The sequence below is a fragment of the Phalacrocorax aristotelis genome, chromosome 5 (genome assembly GCF_949628215.1).
Source record: "Phalacrocorax aristotelis chromosome 5, bGulAri2.1, whole genome shotgun sequence".
NCBI classification, from domain to species: Eukaryota; Metazoa; Chordata; class Aves; order Suliformes; family Phalacrocoracidae; genus Phalacrocorax; species Phalacrocorax aristotelis.
In genome coordinates, this window is record NC_134280.1 from 6141439 (window position 1) to 6161595 (window position 20157).

Consider the following 20157-nt stretch of genomic DNA (forward strand, 5'->3'; position numbering starts at 1 on the left):
AACTTCCTTTTCATTTTTATCCTCTAGCAGAACCTATGAATTGAATTTCATTTCCGTGGGTGTTTGTCTTTGATCTATTGGTGTTATATTCCAGGTCTGCATTTTTGTAGCGTGTAGAGAAACTCACACCTATTCACAAGTGGAGCAAGAAAGAGAACACCGTATGGTTGTTATGGGTGTGCTAAATATTTATGCGGAGTGTGAAGAAGTATAAATTGTGAGAGAAATTTGAAACTGTGAAAAGATATCATGAGATAGAAAGTTAGCTGTACATCCTACTGTCATATCTTATTTCTGCTGCACCCAGAGGTGGTAGATAGGTCCTGCACTGGAGTGCCCTTTGCAGTTACCTTCCTGCAGAGAAAGCATATTTGAGTGGAAAAGGGAGGGGACACAACTTTTCAATGCTCATTACGACCTTTAAAAAAAGGTTTATTTTCTGTATGTTTGGTTGCCATTCCGAAGACAAAAGAAAGTGAAGCCTTTTATCCCCTCAAAAGTGGAAAGGATCAAACTTGAAAAAATCTGTGTAGGATTTTATTTTGATAAGGTAAAACAATAGTAGAGCATAGTTGCAGCAATGTAACAAATGTCAGTCCTGAATTATCGTATTACATTCACTTTATAACATCTCTGAAAATGCATATTTGTGTGTGTCAAAGGAAATTTTATTGGGGGGGTTCCTGGTGGTGGCAAACTAATTCAGCTTTATACTAGGCATATTTCTGTAGGTGGACAGTTTTAGTAGAAAAAAAAAAAAAAAGAAAAATAGTTGCAGGATTTTTTCTCTTTTCTCCCACTTTGTGCTACTCTGTTCAATAAGAACTCCACAGATTATGAAAATTTGTAGCTACTTTAGCAGTGAACTGGATTTGCTCTTTTATTAATCCGTCCCCAAATTCACAGCTATTGACCCTGTGCTGCTCAGATTGCCATCCCTGGTGCTGCAAATAAGAAAACCTTTGTTTGAACTGGTGATTTCTGTGTAAAGAGAAAGGTATTTTATTACAAACGTGCCCCCTAAGGCATTTGGGTTGAGCTTTTGCTGATTTTGCACATGTTCTGTTCTGCAACAAGCGGCGATTCGAGCTTGGCTCTGTGCGGTGAGGACGAGCTGTCCAACTGGGTTTTACTTTTATCTGCAGCTCGGCTCTGTGCTGCTTCCTGCGTGGCACTAAATCTGCAGCTCTCTGTGAGAAGACACCATTATTATTTTACTCTTACTCACTCATTGCCAGGATTGCTAAATATTAGGAACATTTGGAATGTATGGCCCCCTTTACATTGCAGAAATCACGGAGGACCTTTAACAGAATTTCGCTCCTCTGTAGCCCAAAATATATCCCCAATATTTCCTTCCAAAACTAGTTGCAGAAACTAAGGCACGTTGCTAGACAGCCTGCTGGTTTCTAACCCCCCTAAAATAGTGTGGATATGCAAGGAGTAATTATGGGTGTCTCACTGGGCTGGAAAGAAGCAGGGCAATGAGGGACCCAAATGCCCAAATTCAATGGCATTTATGTTCCTGCCCTGGGGTAAAAATTACCTTTGCCCCAAACCTGGCAATTTTTTTAATTGTGGGTGCGTAAGCACATGTAAGCACTCTTCAGGTACATGAGATTTGTCTGGTACACTAAGGGCCATGGCTCATTTACCACCAAAAATGGGCTAAATCTGAGTTTGCCTAATTTCTCTCTCTTTAGACACAGATGAAAAAGAAAGCTACTGAATCCAGAAATCAACTGAAATATCAAGAGGGGAAAATGTTCCTGGACCGTGGTACAAAGCATGCTCTTAATTAAATGCAATGTAAATTAAATTCCATTAATTTTTATTAAATGCACTAGAAATCAGATACAGGACTGCATGGCACTCCCCCTTCTGAGAATCCAGTAAGTAGATCCATTAGTAGATCCATAAGTAAATCCATAAGTAATAAGCAGATCCTGATACCATAAGCTTTCATTTACAAGCAGAGCATCCCACAGGTGTTTTCACACAGTCTCTTTAAATAGGTGTTTTGGTAACCTTCCCTGAGGAATGTTCCCTGTCCACCACAGTCCCCATCATTTTAGTTATCCTACAGTGTGCCTTTCTGTGTTTACAATTTGTCCTACAGAATATCTGGCTGGTGCCACTCAATGCCGATGGTCTTCTATTAGGTTTTAAACCGATTAAATTGCAACCCATTTCTGTTACTTGAACTCAGAGTTTTTTCCCACACTGTAATCCCTCTTCTAAATTAGAAAAAAACCTCCAACTTGTTGTCACTTATTCATTTTCCCAAGATCAATGGAATACCTTTAGTAGTTTTCTGTCTTGGTAATGATACCTTCAGTGTAATTTCTGGAAACTAAATACCGCTCTTTTTACTCTTGGCTCCTGTGAGGTATGCTATCAACTGTTTTACTTTAATCTAGATGGGTCTGGTCCATGGCAGTGACTTTGTCTCAGAAAGCAGCCTTCTTTCTGTATCTGATATGTTAATTTACCTCTGAGATAAATTTGCATTTTAGTTGACTCTTCCCTGTGAACTGCCAAGCTGTCTGTCATTCTTCCCTTCAAAATCTGCCCCAGCAATTCCCACCTTCTTGAGATTAAGCTAATGGACCTGTAATTACTTCAGAAGAACATCCTTTCTGGTTCTTCAGCTTAAGTAGAAGGTGCCTTTAAATGCATGTGTATTTGTAATCTCTAGCCTTTTCCTACCAAGTAGTGCTTATGCTAACAATTCTTTATCTCTCGTAAGAGAAGACCAGAGGAAGAGGGAAACAGACAGAGAGGCAAAAGATGGTACATTCCCTGGGATTGCCATCTGACTGCTGTGTGGCAGCTGGCACGCTTGGGTCTCATTGACAGCAGTCTTAACATGAGCTTTAGGTAAATCTAAGGGATACCATGTCTTCCCTCCTGTAGAACAGGGAAGGTGTGTAATGTGGATACATCTGTGATTACAGTGTTTTGGTACGTGACTCCATTTAGCCTCCACTCTTGCATTTGGTCTTAAACTGTACCATACTATCAGATGGATGATGGTTTATCTTCTGACCGGAAGTGTTTTGCTTCCTCTCGTGAGGGATTGAGGTTACCACACAATAACATTCCTCTTCCATAGGTCCACTTGAAGGAGCACTTGAGGTTTACAAGCCAGCCTGGGAATTAAAGAAGTGATAAGAGGTGGGAATAGGCTGGCTTGTGAGTCTAAAGGGAACAGTTTATAGTCTGAGGCCCGGCAGCTGAACAGATGAGCTTCTGGACATGGTGACAAGTGTACCTCTTCCCTATTAAAAAGAGTATTGAGAAATTGAGGAGGGAAATAAAGAATAAAAAATAATGGCACATGAATACAGCCAACTATGAAGCACAGTCATAAGTGTCAGGAAAAAATTGAAAATTACTTCATGACACCTGATAATATTGTTCCATATATGGGTGGTGTGGTTTTTTTTTCCCCCAAGAATTGCAGAATTGTGAAATTTTGCCCCCCAAACGTCTGATTGTGCTATACAGTATTTGGCTTCTTAGGTGCACCAGAAATAAAGAGTTTTCAGTCATCCAAATGTAGCTTTACAAGAAAACCGTATTTCTTTCTCAGTTAATTAAATGGGTGGATTATGAATGTGGGGACTGATACCTGAAAGACAAAAGGAAGTGACAAGAGAGAAGCTGCTGGACAGAACCAGTAGTGATAAGGGAGGCGTATGATGTTGGCAGCTGAACTAAGACAGTAACTATCTGAGTCTGAAAGGACGCTTCTGTCGAGGACAGATGTCTTCTGTCAGGAAAGAACAACAGGCCTTTTGAGGCCCTTCTTATGTGTTTTCTGGTCCTGATAATGAAGTCAAGATGAATATGTGACCACTGGTATGAGAACAGGGACTGGGAAGTTCACAGCCACTTTTGTCTCATCATGGCATTCTTCTCCTCTGGTACTAGTTTTATTTGGTAACATGACTTTATTGCTATTTGTACTTGGTGTGTTTGTCAGTTGAGTGTATTTTAAAATGTTATAGAGGTTTTGTTGCTTAGATGTGGAGGGAATATTCCCTGTGTTTTCCCAGTTGAAACCAAACTCTTGTTGGAAAACCTCCAACCATAACTTTTTAAGACTAAGTCGTTAGGTTATGAAACAGGTTGTATTTCATAGACTGGAGAAAGTCAGCTAAACCCTGGGAAATCAGCAGAGGAAGGAGGATGTATGTAATAGCTGGTGAGAGGATGACTGTAAATCAGCAGTGTAATAGAGCTGTGAAAATAGCAAATGTCATCCAGTGACGGCTGAATCTCCAGCTGATTCAGAGAAGTTACAGTGCCATTGTACAGGCACCAGTGAACTCCTGTCTGGAAGAGCACATCCAGTGCTGACCACGCTTGTTCAATAACATGACCTAAAATTGGAATAACTGCACAGGAGGGCAACATAGACAGTCTTATGAGATGGGAATGATTGACTTCCTTTGGTTATCTCTAGCTGCTAGGTAGAGAGTGAGATTTTGATCACCTTCTAGAAATACCTTTAGAGGGGAAGACAGGTGAGAAGGACTGTTTAAGCCAAATAAGATAAGATGCTTTAATAAAATTCAATTTAGTGCCAAATTTTTTCACTATTTTATAGCAGCTTCAATTAACGTCCTCATTGGTAGTCTCAAGAAATAAAGGCTGTAATGAACAGAGCTCTCCCTGTCCCTGTTAGACCTGGTGCCTCAAGGTAAGTACTAATGCATAGTGCCTGGGCTGAACGGGGAATGCACATGGTCAGTATTCTTGCTGAAATTGCTCTGCAAATTGATAAGAGATTTCACCACCCCATGCTGAAAATGGATAGGCAAATCCAGCACCGTTTGTGAGCAGGAAAATTAGTCTTGAGCTGAAATAAATACTACTACAGTGTATCCTTGAGAACTCCCAAGGCGAAGGAAATACAGTATAATTGTGGGTCAGCTTCATGTGGTATAAATGCAATTCTGATTCAACCTTGTTCTAAAATTCTGCATTAGTCTTTAAATACAGAATTGCATTTCAAGATTACGTGGAAAAACATTTAATTTTCTTAATTTAATTTTCAGTACGCTTTGATCATATGGCAGCAGTTAGGCAACTACTTTCTTGCCCTGTCTTTTGCTTCTACATTAAAAGATAAAGTTTTATTATTGTCAGTCTCCAGGTGAAGAGTAATTGTTTTAAAAATGAAAAGTATGTCATTTCCACATGAAGTCATGCTAGCTCCCTTGGCACAAATGATGTTAATATAAAACTGATATTTAGAAAATAAAAAAAAGATCCCACATACCTGCAAGCTGGAGGATCATCTTAGATTAGATAGTCTTTACTGTGTCTATCGGTTATTGATATACAAACATTTTATTTCTTGTCTGATCTGAGAAGAGATTGTGGTTGTAAAGGCCAAGTAATTATTATTTCTAACTTGTGTATTAGTCTGTTTTGCGGTATCCCACAGAAATGTTAAGTCTTGTTTAAGAACTCTGTGCACTAAGCAATCAAGTAGAGTCAGGCTGAAGTCAGTCCAGGCCTGTGGCTGCTGCGAGTATGTGTGTGCGTTCATCGGCACGGAGGGGCGGGCGGGCGGGCGCCTGGTCGCAGCACAACCCGTTTTGTTCTGAGAGTGTGAAATGAGCTTTAGTTCGGATTTTGAATCTTGAGATACAAAGTTCCATTAAGAACCTAAATCAAATCCAGAAGCAGAGATTGTAGACTGATCGCATGTAATGTTTTAACAACTTATTTTAAATGTAATAGGTGTTGGCCTTGTTATTGCTGATGAAATACATATACATATATATATGTCCGTGAATGCACATATATACACACACAGAGTTCTTTGGCTGTTTTCATTCCAAGTTAAACATTTGCTTTGCAGACATAATTTTCAATTTGCACATCGTCTGTAGTATGCACAGTTTGATTTCTATGGACCTGAATGTTAAGTATGTGTTTCTTAAAGTGTACTTAAAGTACAGCTGGGATACAGAATTGCAATGGAGGACAAGACAGGAATTCAAAATTATTTTGATAAATAGCAGTCCCCGTCAGGAATGGAGTTATCCCTCAGGAACGCTATAGGTAAAGTTTATTCTGCCTTATGGCCTGGTGATGGACTACATGACCTTTCAAATTCTCCTCAAGCCCTATTTTATGATTCTGTCATCAATTCATTCTGGCATTTGACAGCTGCTATACAGATACTATAGACAATTCTACCGCCTCCAATACTTGTAATGGTATTTTAATTTACATATTTTGCACATGAAACATTTTAACTACATTTTAAACGTATTCTTATTTATTTGAATATGGTAAATATAAAGGGTATGGGTCTAATTTGGCTATTTAGCAAACGTGTATTCTTTCTAGCCTAAAACATACTATAACACTGCATTTCTATAAATTACTGCTCTTTAACATAAAGATACCTCAAGGTTTATATGCTGTTGATCCAGTGTAATTCCCATTAGTGGTAATAACAGGGAGATAATTCACTTCATTTGGAAAATGAAATCCTGATTCTCAAAGTAGTTTTAGTAACACTCAGTCTGGAATCAGATTATTCTTTATAGTGTGTTAAAGTCATGGCAAGATGGTCTTCAGATTGCAAGTGTAATTTAGTCTCACAAATAGGTAATCTTGTTAAATATTGTCAGTTTAATCAAAATTGATTTGTGTGTACTAAACCCACTGAATGCTAACCAAGTATCAGGTTAGGAAGCTTTAGCAGCAATTTTTAGTCTTTGATAGTTTCCCATTACTCTTGGATGGAACGACTCGTTGTATTTGTGGAAACATTTTAAAGCTTGAACATCCTTCCAAGACTAGATACAAATCCACTACAGACTAAAGCATCTTCTTTAGAAATATTTTGTAAAAAACCTGACAGTGTGCATTGCTGTATTTATTATGCCTTACATGCAATTAATTTTTCTCCAAACCCTGTGTTTTTGCCACTCGTTGTTTTTTGTAAGTATCTTGCCTTTTTTTATGAATAATGCTAAAGAGATATCTAAGATTGTAATGTAGTCTCTGTACATATGAATGCCACCCATTTAAGACAAGTCTCACATGGTTTATCAGGGGCGTAAGGAAATGCGTTTTGAACTTCTGTACATTCCGTTTGAAAGAAAATTCTGTGAAATTGTGAATTTGTTAGAAGGCATGGTGATTTTTTTTTTGGTAATTATATGATTATCAGTATGGTTTATATGGGTTTTTGATAGATGAACTCCGTGAAATGATGAAGAAGAGAGCCGTCAGCAGCTTTGCACTCTGCTGACACCCTTTGAAACTTACAACATCTTATTTTCTTTCAACAGAAAGCTTTTCTTTACAGACTACGGGAATGCTGCCAAGGTTGAGAGATGTGACATGGATGGGATGAACAGGACGTGGATAGTAGACACTAAAATTGAACAGCCAACTGCTCTTGCACTAGACCTCATCAATAAATATGTGTACTGGGTTGACATATATCTGGATAGTGTGGAAGTTGTTGACTATCAAGGGAGAAAGAGGCATACAATAATTAAAGGCAGACAAGTAGGTATTTATTTGCAAATTTGTAAAAAGAAATGTCAATAAATAAACTTACATAATACTAACAGTTACAGTAATTTCAGGTGTTTTTTCTCTTTTTAGTTCAAATGCATTAGGCAGTAAAAGATCCATCTGCATGTTTTGTTTTATTTACAATTTAACCTGTTTTGCAACCTATGGACAAACTTCCATGCAGTGGCTCATTAACAATGCACCATGTAAGTCACACACCTTGTTGTAAAGGACTTCAGGAGGGAAAATATGGGGCAATGGAAAGATGCTAAGGGTTAAATTATTAATGACGGGAAGATAAACTTGTCAGTTCAGGAAGGAGAGACTAACAGGCACAAGAATGTGAAAGAAACAGTACAGCGAAAACTATTCATCTGTTCGGACCAATCTGGATGCCTTTAAATCATATTTCGTTGATGGCAATGATGCTTTTCCCAGTTGATCCAGATGTTCAGAGTCATAAATACAAATGCCAAGACTGTATGAGTCTTTCAGCGGGAGTATATCAATCTGTAATTGTTGCTTCAGAATGGCGAGCAGGGTAGTAGGTAGCTGGGAAAGGATGGGTTCCCTGGCAGTTGTGAGGCTTATGTAAATCAAGGGAAATTATCAAAGACCAAAGTGTTCCTCGTTGCTACTTGGACTCCCAGAGCTGGTGTGGGTACCATGGGTACATCTGCTTCTGCCAGAGGTTAAACAGAGTGTGTAAAAATGTGCAGACAGAATAAGCGTTTTACCTGTTCTGCTGTCATTCTTTGCTTGCTTCCAAGTCATCACTGTCTACCAAGAGACAACTGGTTAGCTAACTACCATTTAAAAACAGGCAGAAAATGTGACAAAAACCAGTCTAGGTCACCTGCCTAAATAGGAAACACCTTCCTATTTTCCACCGAATTACTCCCAGTCTTTAGCCAGCTTTTCTGGAATAAAATATCTTGTAATTTTCTTATTTTTTTTCCTTTCCAGGTAACATTTTGGAATAGGTACATAAAAAAAAGAAAGCCATTTTCAGAAACAACCAACAAACACTTTCACAGGCTTGTAACTGAGTTGTACTGGTGTCATAGGAGAGATGCTTGTTCTTTCTCTTCTTTCTGCAATTTAGATGCAGAAGAGGATTCTTTATGAAGTTCAGAGGGATTCTTTCTTCTCTAAACTGTCTAGGAGAGGAGAATGGTGTCTGTTTCTTTCCAATATGGGTGAAGAGTATTAAAATCTTTGGTCTTTTAGTTGGTCACTGCTATCACAGAAGGAGAAGCATATTGGTTGTCTTTCCACTCAAATGAAAAATTGTTGATTTCACTACTGTGCTTGTCATTTGCCAGGATTTAGATTGATGGTTACTCCAAGTTACTCCTCATTAGTGCAAGAAAAGAGCAGACCAGAAAATTATTCTCAAGTAATTTTAGGGATTAAACTTTATATCATAAGTAAAAGCTATCAAAAGACATGCTTTCCAAGTGATATGGGCTTTTGTGATTGATGGTCTGTGTGGCTTTCAAAAGACTATTCTTTGTAGCAAGGAATATTTCCATTCATGCATAGGATAACTGGAAAGCTTAATGGGAAGTAAAAAACAACAAGTGCATAAATTAAATATATATAATTGAGTCATTATAAAATATATTGTATAAAAACTCACGTAGTTTCAATAATGTATAGGAAAGCTCTCATGGGAGTTCAATAAAAAAGCTTTAAACTGAGTGCAAATGGAAATAGGGAAGAAAGGATTCTAATGCACAAGATAATTCAACAATTTGGTACAGATGCATCATTATTTTCAAGGCTATTTTCTTTTCCATCTTACTATAATTAGATTGAATTTCTTTTGGGTCTTAATCAAACATTTCCATTGATCTCAATTATTTCTTCTTTTTTTCTGGGTAAGGGTAGAATACAATAGCAAGATTTGGCAACTGGGGGGCAATTTCCAGAAAGGACTGAAATATTTGATGCACAACAGGGTTTTTTGTTTGGGGTTTGGTTTTGGGTTTTTATTGGTGATGTATGTCTGAATTTGTGAGTAAATGAGCTAATAAAGGAGGTAAATAAATGAGCAATAAATGAGGTAAATAATTTGTGGTGAACAAGTTCTTGATTAAGCTAATAGGATATTCAGCCTGTGAAAATCTGAACATCTGCCAACCAATTTTCTTAAATTTGTTAAGCTTTTGAAATTGTCAATGAGATATTTTACGTCTTCTAAATCTATAAATCAAGCACAACTGCTAGATTATCTAACACTTCATGTTCAAGCTGTGATTGGCTAACTAACTAATGTAAGGTAATTTTTAATCAATGTACCCAGACACATCACAGATAAATACAATTTTAGAATTCACTTTTTGAGAAGCAAGGAGTACCTTGTGACCACAGCCATATTCAAAGACACCATCACAAAAGGAACACAAGCATAGCTGAGAGAAATTCTTTTTATTTATTTTTATTCATTTATTTACTTAGGAAAATATTAAGTGGGTATATCATCCACTATTTGCCTTGCTTTGATTATAACATAATAAAAAGATACTCCAATTCAACCTATAAACTGTGTTTTAAAATTCTATATTTATTATATTTTTAATGCTAATTAATATTAGTTAATTTGTCTTAGTTACTGTTAGATAATGTTAGTTAATACTAAAAGAAGCTGTTGCACTTAAACTATGCAGCAGTTTCTAGTTTAAAAGACAGAGAAAGGGGGAAATTCAGAGGATAAATGAATTTGGATTGCTAAACCTTTTGAATGTTCTGCCTTTCTTGTACAAAGCTTTTCTACTTATAAACTTCGGACTCAAAGAATGTGAACTATACTTGTAGCGTAGTTTGTGCTTATTATTTACAAATATTTATCGGCATATTCAGAAATTATTTTGTACAGTTTAGCATGTACAAGTCACAGTAATATTTGATGTTTACAAATCATAGATATGCCTAAAATATATCAGCAAAAATAATGATATCATTTTTTTCTTTTCCAGATTAGGCATCTTTGTGGTTTAGCAGTATTTGAAAGCTATTTATATACAGTTAATTCAGATAACCTCAGCATTTTACGAATAAACAGATACAATGGCACTGATGTTCAGTCTCTTGCTAGACTTGACAATGCTAAGGAGATCCGTGTATACCAGAAAAGAACTCAAACAGCAGGTAAGATCAAAATTCCTTTTTCTAGGAAATGTAAAACCAGATATTAGGTGGATGTGTTGTTAAGAAAGTTCTTCCAGAAAAATGTCTCAGAAGCTGCAGCGAAAATTTGCCACTGTGGCAAAACTCTCTGTTGCTTCTTCATCTGCCCAGTTTTCTATGTGCTTGCTGCCACCTTTCCTGCGTCTCCAAGCTCGTAACACAGCTGCTTCCTGAGCATTCAGCTTGGAGAACCACCAAAGAGCCCTCCTCTGCAAGTTTTCAGGCTCCACACACTTAACACTTCCAGAATTTAACACCTTCGGAATTGCTGGATGTCCAATACCATCCACACTCTTGGCCGTCAGGCCTCAGAGATTCCTGGTTTCTCTGGGCCTGCTTTTCAGACAGACTACAGACCTCAGGAGAGCACCCGTCTTCCCGGTTACCAAAAAAGCATGGAGATGTGGGCAGCCAGCCTGCCTAAGTGCCAGCACAGCAGTTGGTGAGACAGGAAATTGCTGTTAAGTTTTCCTTGGTTTGTATAAGTATTGTTTTTGCCTTTTGTGAAAGAAATTTTCAATTTATGTCTAGAATAAAAAACTCTTTATAATCTCAGAATTTTTTTACAAAATAACAATTTCAGAGGTCCATAGTCCCGCATGACTCTAATCGTGGTTCTGATCACATACTTTCTGCATTCAGAACAGCAGTCAGATTTGTGGGGATTTTGTGCAAAGATAGCAAGATCCAAAATGTTTACAGTGATACTGATGAGAATTTTTTAATATGAGTGATAGCAATAAATCCTTGCCATGACTGCCTGGACAGAAAAGCTAACGCATCAATTCTGGGGATCAACATCAATGTTATTAAACAGACTAACTGCTTTTAGAGAAGTTTCTGAAGTGGTAACAAACTCTAAATTGATGTAGACTGGGTGAACTAATTTTCACCCTATAGCTGAAGGCATTGATTTGCAGATGTCAGTGTGTGAAGGAGGTTGCAAAGACTCTGTCTTTGCTGTAACCCCCCCTCTTGTACCCCTGAGGGAGTCAGAGAGGTTGAGTAGAGGAGAGACATGAACACAGTGTAATCTTTTATTACATCCTGTGATTACTCTGTTCCTCTTGCCCTTTGTTTGCTCTGCTACTTCTTTTGTTTTGAATGGACATGTTTGTTGCTTGTCAAGATTCGCTGTAAAGGCTGTCTCAGCTTGGAAGAGTTTCTGTATACCTTTAAAAATATCGACCTTAAACCACTTGATTACTTTAAAAAAAAAAAAAAAAAGAAACAAAAACTATAAAGCTTGAAGGAAAGGAGCGGAAAAGGAAAACATTTTTTTGAGCTAAAATACTGCTGGCCTGTTGTAAGCCAGCTTAGTAAATGTAGGATAGCAAGATATATTTTGTTTCCTTATTGGATTAATCTTACAGAGTTTAAAAAAATAATTTGATATATTAGTCTGCTGATTTAGAACCGTGCATTTGAAAATATGAAGTCAAGGGAAACCTGGATTTATGGCCCAACTGTATAAATGTGGCAAAAAGCTACAAGGCTCGTTCTGTTCTTTACTTTCTGCACAGGCATCTGCCCCAGAACGGTGCTGTCTAATGGCATTGAATGAATAGCAAACTGCGTTGTCATGGGGTTCGCTCTGTTCCCAGAAAGCCACCCATCAAGTGAGCCAAAGCAACAAATAGAAACGGGGAAAAGTGTCAGCTATCCCAGGGCAGGGCTGCCTGGCAAACGCGTGCAGAAGCTTATTCAAAAAGGGGTGATGGCATACGACACTGTACGGTGTGGCTTGATAGCCACAAGACGACCCTTTGGATTATTTATCTGTTTTGGGTATCGTCTTAAAAAAAACACTTTCTTTTGTACTTGTATTCTGAGGAAAGATTTATTTTGACACAAATTCCCATTTTTTTTCCTGCATAAACTTACTAAATGCTGATGCATATAAGTGTCTTGCTTTAAATGGATTTCAATCGTGCTGTTTTTCACTCGCCGTAGTCCGAAGCCATGCATGTGAAGTGGACCCATATGGAATGCCGGGGGGATGTTCACATATCTGTCTGCTCAGCAGCAACTACAAAGCACGGACTTGTCGCTGCAGGACTGGCTTCATCTTGGGAAGTGATGGCAGGTCATGCAAAAGTATGTTATTTAAATCAAAGGGTCTGCCAGCCGCTCGTATTTCAGGGTATAGTTCTGGGTGTTATTTAATGTGCTTATCGATAACAATAGAAATCACATGGGCCATTTTTGGGTAAATTTTTTTTGCAACACGTACCTGACGCTTTGTTCATATACTCATTGTTTCCCTTAAAATTATTTGATTTGGCTTAGTTCATCGAAGTGACAAATTAAACCTCAGATGGCATTAAAAAATTCTAAAAGTTATCGCAAGTTTTAAGCTAACCAGTCTTACTCTTTCTTTATACACTTTGCATTCTCACAGCACATAGGTACTGAAATGCTGTTAAATAGTTTGTCACACCTAATTTCTACTCATACAATCAGCTTCTAACTCAGGAGCAGACCATTCATGTGAATAAGTAAAGCATGATTTTCCTCCCAATACTTCGTGAAAGCGAGTTTGATTTGTGTAACTATGGTTGTACCTAACATGAGGTGTACGTAATGTGTTGGTCACCTACAGCCAACAGAACAATCCTGAATGTTTGGGGGAAAACCTATTTTTGCCTGGTTTCTTGATCAAATGGCATCAATTTAGTTCAGCTGAAAGGCATGCAGTTAGATAGTTTGATGGATGATGGTAGATGGATGTATTTGACCTCAGTCAAACCTCATATGGTTTTCACTAACAATGCCAACAAAACCCCCTGAGAGGCATTAGGAAAACATTTATATTAGAGAATTTTAAGAGGTATATTGATAGTACTAAGGATCTAAGGATATTTATGAGTATCTTTAAGGAAAGAGAATCACCTTACTAAGCTTCAGTTATTTGTAATTAACCCACTTGATTAAACTGTAAAAATCTCCTCAGAAATAGGAAATACTGGTATCGATGTTTTATATCTTGGTATGAAAGAACAGCATGTATCGATTTGTTGTATTCCTTCCCATTCAAAAGAAATTTACTGTAATCTTTTTGTCTTGTTCATTTCTGAGAAACTTCAGGTGAAAAAGATGGTGTTTTGTGTTTGCTGGAGTTTACAGTCTTGTTAGATTTAATGATTACTTCAGTAATGGTCTACATTATCCTGATAGAACCTAACAAATTGTAAAATTAAATGTCTACAAATGCGTGTATGTCCATTTCACAGTTATTCTGTGAACTAGCATTGCTTTTTAGTGTGAACTTTTACAGAAAAGTATAATCAGATGCAAGCAGCTCACTGAAGTAATTTGTATTTTAACTAAGGTAATGTAATTAGCTAGATTTCTTGAGTTTAGATACCTTCAGAATATATGAAAGTTTAATTTTTGGTATTGAATAATGCTCCTTCTCCCCTAATAATTGTGCCAGTTAATTAAACAGGGGCATTATGCACTGTAAAGAAGATTAGACACCATAGGTTGTTTATGTTTGTAATCTTTCTTTTGCAGGACCAAAGAATGAATTGTTTCTTTTTTATGGGAAGGGACGCCCAGGAATAATACGGGGAATGGACCTGAATACCAAAGTATCTGATGAATACATGATCCCTATAGAAAACCTGGTTAATCCTCGTGCTCTGGACTTCCATGCTGAAACCAATTATATTTACTTTGCTGATACTACCAGTTTCCTAATTGGACGACAGAAAATTGATGGCACAGAGCGGGAAACTATCCTCAAAGATGGTAGGCAATGCTAACTGATAATGACATTCAGAGAATCTCACTAAGAAGAAGTTGAACTGCTATTTACAGATAATTTAAGGCTTTAAGTCCCCCATGGAAAACAGACAAAAACTAGACCTTGAACAGAGTTGGAGGTATTTATTTGTTACAACTTCATGTTTATTCTTCCTGAGTGCAGAAATGTAAAGTTTGGTTAAGTTGGTCAGTTGTGAATTATTACTTTGTCCATTTAAGCTTATACCTGCCAGGGAGTAACTCCTACATCTCCACTGTATTCTTTCAGTAGTTAGATACAATGGATCCATAATGTAGTTCTTTGTAATCATTCACAAAGCCATCCTATATCTTTGTGGCCTTTATAAGACTTCTTCGCTCCAACCTGTATCACTCTGCAGATTCTGGAGCTTATTCAAGTAGTTTGGCAGAGTGAGACTTCCTGTAGTGCTTGCAAAGTCAACAGAAGAAAAAAAGCACTGTCTTCCCTGATGCATTTTCCATTGATTATGTGGAAGCAACAGAAAGACCTAAACATTTTTTAGAACCTTAATTAAGATGTTTGTACCATTTATTATAGCAATGACAGAAAATACCAGCAGTTCTCTAGTTTCCACCTCGCCCACCACACTTCACAGAAACTCCCTTGCCTAGAATCAACTCTCATCATACTAAATGTTGTTTCAGTATTAAAACCTCCAGTTTGTCAACCCATATTACTTTTTCTTTTATGGACCTTTTCCACAAAAGACCGCTTCAGCAGGAGGTAACAACTGCCTCAGTTGAAATCCATTTTACAGTAATTATTTTCTAGTACTCAAGAAAATAAGCAGTATGAATATTCATCTTGGCCTTCAGAGAGCTTAAAATCTTTACTTGTAAATTGAAGCTCAAGACAGTGAAAGTAGCTAAAATACCATTGTTTTAGCACAGGGATTTTCATTCCCTGTCATTTATAATCCATGTTTTAATCCACCTGTCTCAGAGAAGTTATCTCCAGTTCGCAGTGGTAGGGTGCTGTTTTGGTGTAAGGTCTCTGCACAGCCCTCAGAGCCTGCATAAAGATCCCTTCAACAGGAGTTGCAAGGAATAGACGGCTCTTTACCCTATTTTGGTGGTTGCTTAATGAAAGGCAGCTGTCTGAGTAGATAATGAATACTCAGCTGTCAATCTGGTAATTCTTCATTTCACTGTGAATATGGAAATGGATAATATACATCACAGAACTTCCATTGCAGACTTTCCTTTACTAAACAGCAGACATTTCATTTTGCCACAGAGTAATCCAAATGTGGAGTAGATGAAGGAGCAGACAGTATGTAGATTTAAACATTTTAAGGCAGCACCAAGGAGCATCCTTGCTGAGAAGTGTCAAATAGGTTGAGGATACTCTAATCAAACATGCAAACATGAATAAGCTTTGTATACTAAACCAGCAAATTCAAGAGACTCTTTTAAATAGTGTCTAACTGGAATTTCTACTCTTTATAAGTAAAACATAGCAAATATACCAATGCAATACCAAAAGAGTTATGGATTATCCAATGATATATTATTGATGATCCTAATACTTACAAAGACCAGGAAAATATCACTGTTTTTCTCCCCACTCTCCTTCCCCAGGAGCTTACATTGTTAGTTAGAGCTTTGTGTAGTTTCATAACTTTAAAGTATGCTTAAAGAACACTTGTCAATGTATTTTTCATTATTTAAAAAATTAATATGGCCTCCAGCCATACCACCTCAGTTTTCATTCTTGTCAGCTCTCAAGAGCTCAGCAGGGACAGATTAAACTGTTCCTTGGTGGAAGGCTACTACAGAAAATCAGGTGTGTCAGGAGGTGGTTTAATATTCGCTCTGAACAGCATGCTGCTAAGGAACTCTATCTGTGGTAGGTGTCACTCCTCAGATTAGAAGTTGTCATTTTTTGTGACTATCAGGTTTTGCAAGAGCAGATATGCTAGCTCAAACAACCCTGTAACTCAGATAATTACAGTTTGCCTACAAGAGAGCCTGATCCTACAAGCTGTTGACTGGGAATTGAGAACACTGAGCACCTAACACTGCTGGAGTTTGATTTCCCATATAGTTTAAGCTGTGATTTCTTATTCTTCACTTCAGAAAACAAACTGCTGTGTAGTATGGGTAACTATTTGACAGCCCACAACACGGGCTACCCTAGAGCTGGCTGCACAACTGCCAATAGTGGTGTACTTTCACCAGCAAGAGAAATTGCTATTAATAAGGTTTCAAACTTGCACGTGAAATCACTTTTTTAAATAAAAAAATGGAACAAACCAGGCATTTTAAGAGGTATTTAAATATTGCTCAGTTGAAGTAACATAAACACAAACTCTGGGGTTTTTTTACCTGACTTTGTCCCCCTTATGTTGTTTGGGGTTGCTGTGAGCCTTAAAGTGTTATATTACTCACTTGTAAATATTAGCAAGTGCTAACTTTTTGCTTAAACAAGGTCAAAGTAAGTCTATAAAGATATTTAGAAGATGTTTAGCTGGCTGGTATACAGAAGAACTATTTTTTTCAACAGTTTTCATGTTAATCTAGTAGTTTAGGCATTATTAGTGCACACAATCTAATGGACATTGGTGATCTAAGCCATTCTGTACCACATTACACACTGTGCTTATAATCTCTTGCATATTTAAAATCAATGTGGCAAATTGTTGCCTCTAGAAATATGAGTTTTTCAAAATATATTTGTACTCGGTATATTTGGAACCCACATTCTACTGTTGACTGTATAATTCTGGTAGTATTTCCAAAATTACAAATGTTAATTTTTCAATTATCAAGGGAACGATGCTCAAAATGGTATTTTATTCACCTCATCCTTTTTATGCTGAAAAGGCTTAACTACAGAAAGCCTGACTTGCTGTAGTCAAATTGATTTTGTTTCACCAGAATGGCCGAATGGCCATTATTTTGTTCCTGTTTACCTACTTGATGTGAAGGCCACCTAAAAAGTAATGTATTTAAAGCTTTTAATTAGTTAAATAACAGTGAACTTTAAAGCATAACTTCACAAAACGAGTGTAAACTATCTCTATAGGATTGTGCTGTAGAATTTTCCTTATTTTTAAATTTTCTGATATATTTAATATCTAATTACCATGAGGTTTTTAAACTTAGATTATATTTGGTCTAGAAATATAGATGCTCCAAAATTACCACAGCAGGCATGGTAGCTCAGATACGGTAGTTATTATATCAGACTGAATAGACTTGGAGCAACATGCTTGTAAATTTTAGGAGGTATCTAGCATTCTAATCTAACACTTGGCTTTGCTGTTGATACTCATACAGACCATATTTGGACTGTTTTATCTCCCAAAGAAGAAAAAAAACCCATTGTTTTCCTTAAAAAGCTGATCTTACTATTATAAAAACTGTCTTTAACCCAACATGTTTAGGTCAGACAAGATAAAAATAAAATGGGTTTTGAACAAATCACTCCTTGTCCTCAAGCTTGATTTTAGTCATGGCAGAGTTTCCTTGTATTGAGAAAAATCTGCTAAGGCCCCTCTGAGCCCCAAAGGACACTTCTTTCACTCCTGAAGCTCATTTCTGTTGCCTGTTCTGATCAGCAGTAGTTCTCTCTCAGCCTTGGGCTCCCAGGTCCTTGGGGAGATGCTCTCTCCTTTTCCCTACCATACTTTGCAATTCTCTCTTCTCAACCTATTTGATCACTCCAAGACCAAAGGCCACCCTCCCACTTTCAGACAGTTACAGCTGACTCCAACGTTGCCGTTTTAAAAGAATGTAGCAAAGGCACTGACAGCAACAAATAAGACCAACGGTGTCCATCAGCCAAGGAAACCTGGGTGAGCTGCTGGCACTGATCTCACCCACTCTGACTGATCCACAGTTGTTTGGTCCTTTGACTGGATGATTCTCGTCAGATTAGGTGGTTGCTGGGTTAGGTATGTCATCATACTGTTCTTTCATATCCTCCATCTGGAGAGTGAATTTTGACACCATTGCTTCCTTCAAGCTTTTTAGATCACAATGAAAAATAGGTTCCCAAATGTATAGTAATGTTTAGGTGTATCAGAAAGACGGGTAAAAACGTGAAACACATTCTGGAAAAAACCTCAGCATATGCTGCTTTTTATTTTCTATAACTTTCTTATCCAAGTATAATTAAAATCCTTAAAATATCCTAAAAATACTGTAAAATTAAAATTTAAACATCCTAAAATGTTGTAAAAATACTTAGAGGAGACATCAAGGACTGATGATTTGGAAGTTCACTCTTATTTTATTGATTTCTGCAGCTCGGCATAGCAACGTGAACACAAATTGTGAAATGGAATTATAATGGAAGAGAAGATAAAATTTCACTAGTCTTCAGCTAAGTAGTTAAAAATCAAAGGAGCGCATGAATACAGAGGTAGTCAGGCTTCAGTTGTTCCCATGTTCAAAGAACTACACTTTTAAAAACGTCTGCTGGAGATGTTGCTTACCCTGAATTTCTGTTACTGTTCAGGTCACTGCAGGTGGTAGGTTGTACTTTGCAGTTTAAGGGTTAAAGGAAGAAAACAGCAAACAAAACCTAGCAAATGTAAAATACATCACACTTTTATATACATACATACATGCGGACATCTCCATGACTGTTTAACATAATCAATATTTTGCATGGCTGCCACGCTATGACTTTCAGTAGCCCCCAGCTTCTTCTAATTTTCTATTTTTAAACATTGAAAGCATACTGACTAAGGTATCTCTCTTAATTAGGGGATCCTTGTTATTTTTAAATTTTAGTATACAATGCGAGTTATATAATAATCTTAATATAGTTCAACATATCTAGATGCATGTTGGTTTCTTCTGAAAGGAAATAGTTATAAAATTAACAAAAAATGATACATTTTGCAATGACAAGGTATTTGAAAACATTATAACTCTGCTAACTTGATAGGGAATATGGTGGTATTACAATAACTTAAAAACGTTGTTGAACAAAAACGCTGTGAAGTAATTTATCATGTTCTAATGCTATTGAGGTTGTAACGGCACCTTTTAGAGAAGTGACTGCATCCAAGTGCATAAAAAGTCCAGTATTTCGCTTATCAGGTGAAGCTATCATATTTTATCTTAGTGTATGGTTGATGACATACCATGTTATCTATGCATTATATTAAGCAGAAAGTTTTCTGTGTTGCACTAAATAAGTTATGCAGAGTGTGACTTGCTAAAAGAGCTTTGCACTCCTGTCCATCACAATGATTTGTACTGGTTTCTTGTAGGGAATTACATTATTAGAGTCATAGTCAGTAAAGAAGTCTGGGGTAAAAAACATTATAGTTTGCCCCAAGGCAAACAGATCCGATTGGCTGCAAAAAATGTGTAGCTATACTGAAGTTACGAATATTAGCAAATAAGACCTTCCATTAGTACTTACTGATTGTATTACAAGGAGGCGTCTTTGTGGAGAAACCTGAGGGAAGGTTTGGATGATGGCAACATAGCACCACTGCACAATGCTGCACAGTAAAAATTGCTCTGATAACAACTTGAAATGTTCCAAACCACCACTTCAGGAGTTCATGTGAAGTTCTCGTCTGGAAAGCTGACAGTTAAATTACATATGTCTGGCAGCACAGTTCAAATAGTAAACATAGTACAAATAGTTCCCCT

At 37.2% G+C, this 20157-nt stretch overlaps 1 protein-coding gene across 1 annotated transcript in view; it reads left to right on the top strand.

The window, feature by feature from the left end:
- The window catches only part of LRP1B (LDL receptor related protein 1B), a 762836-nt gene that overhangs the window by 445125 nt on the left and 297554 nt on the right, over window positions 1-20157 (top strand). The window contains exons 8-11 of the mRNA XM_075092828.1: window positions 7326-7548; window positions 10539-10710; window positions 12703-12846; window positions 14266-14502. Coding sequence (XP_074948929.1) covers window positions 7326-7548; window positions 10539-10710; window positions 12703-12846; window positions 14266-14502 — 776 coding nt within the window. The remainder of the gene's footprint in view (window positions 1-7325; window positions 7549-10538; window positions 10711-12702; window positions 12847-14265; window positions 14503-20157) is intronic.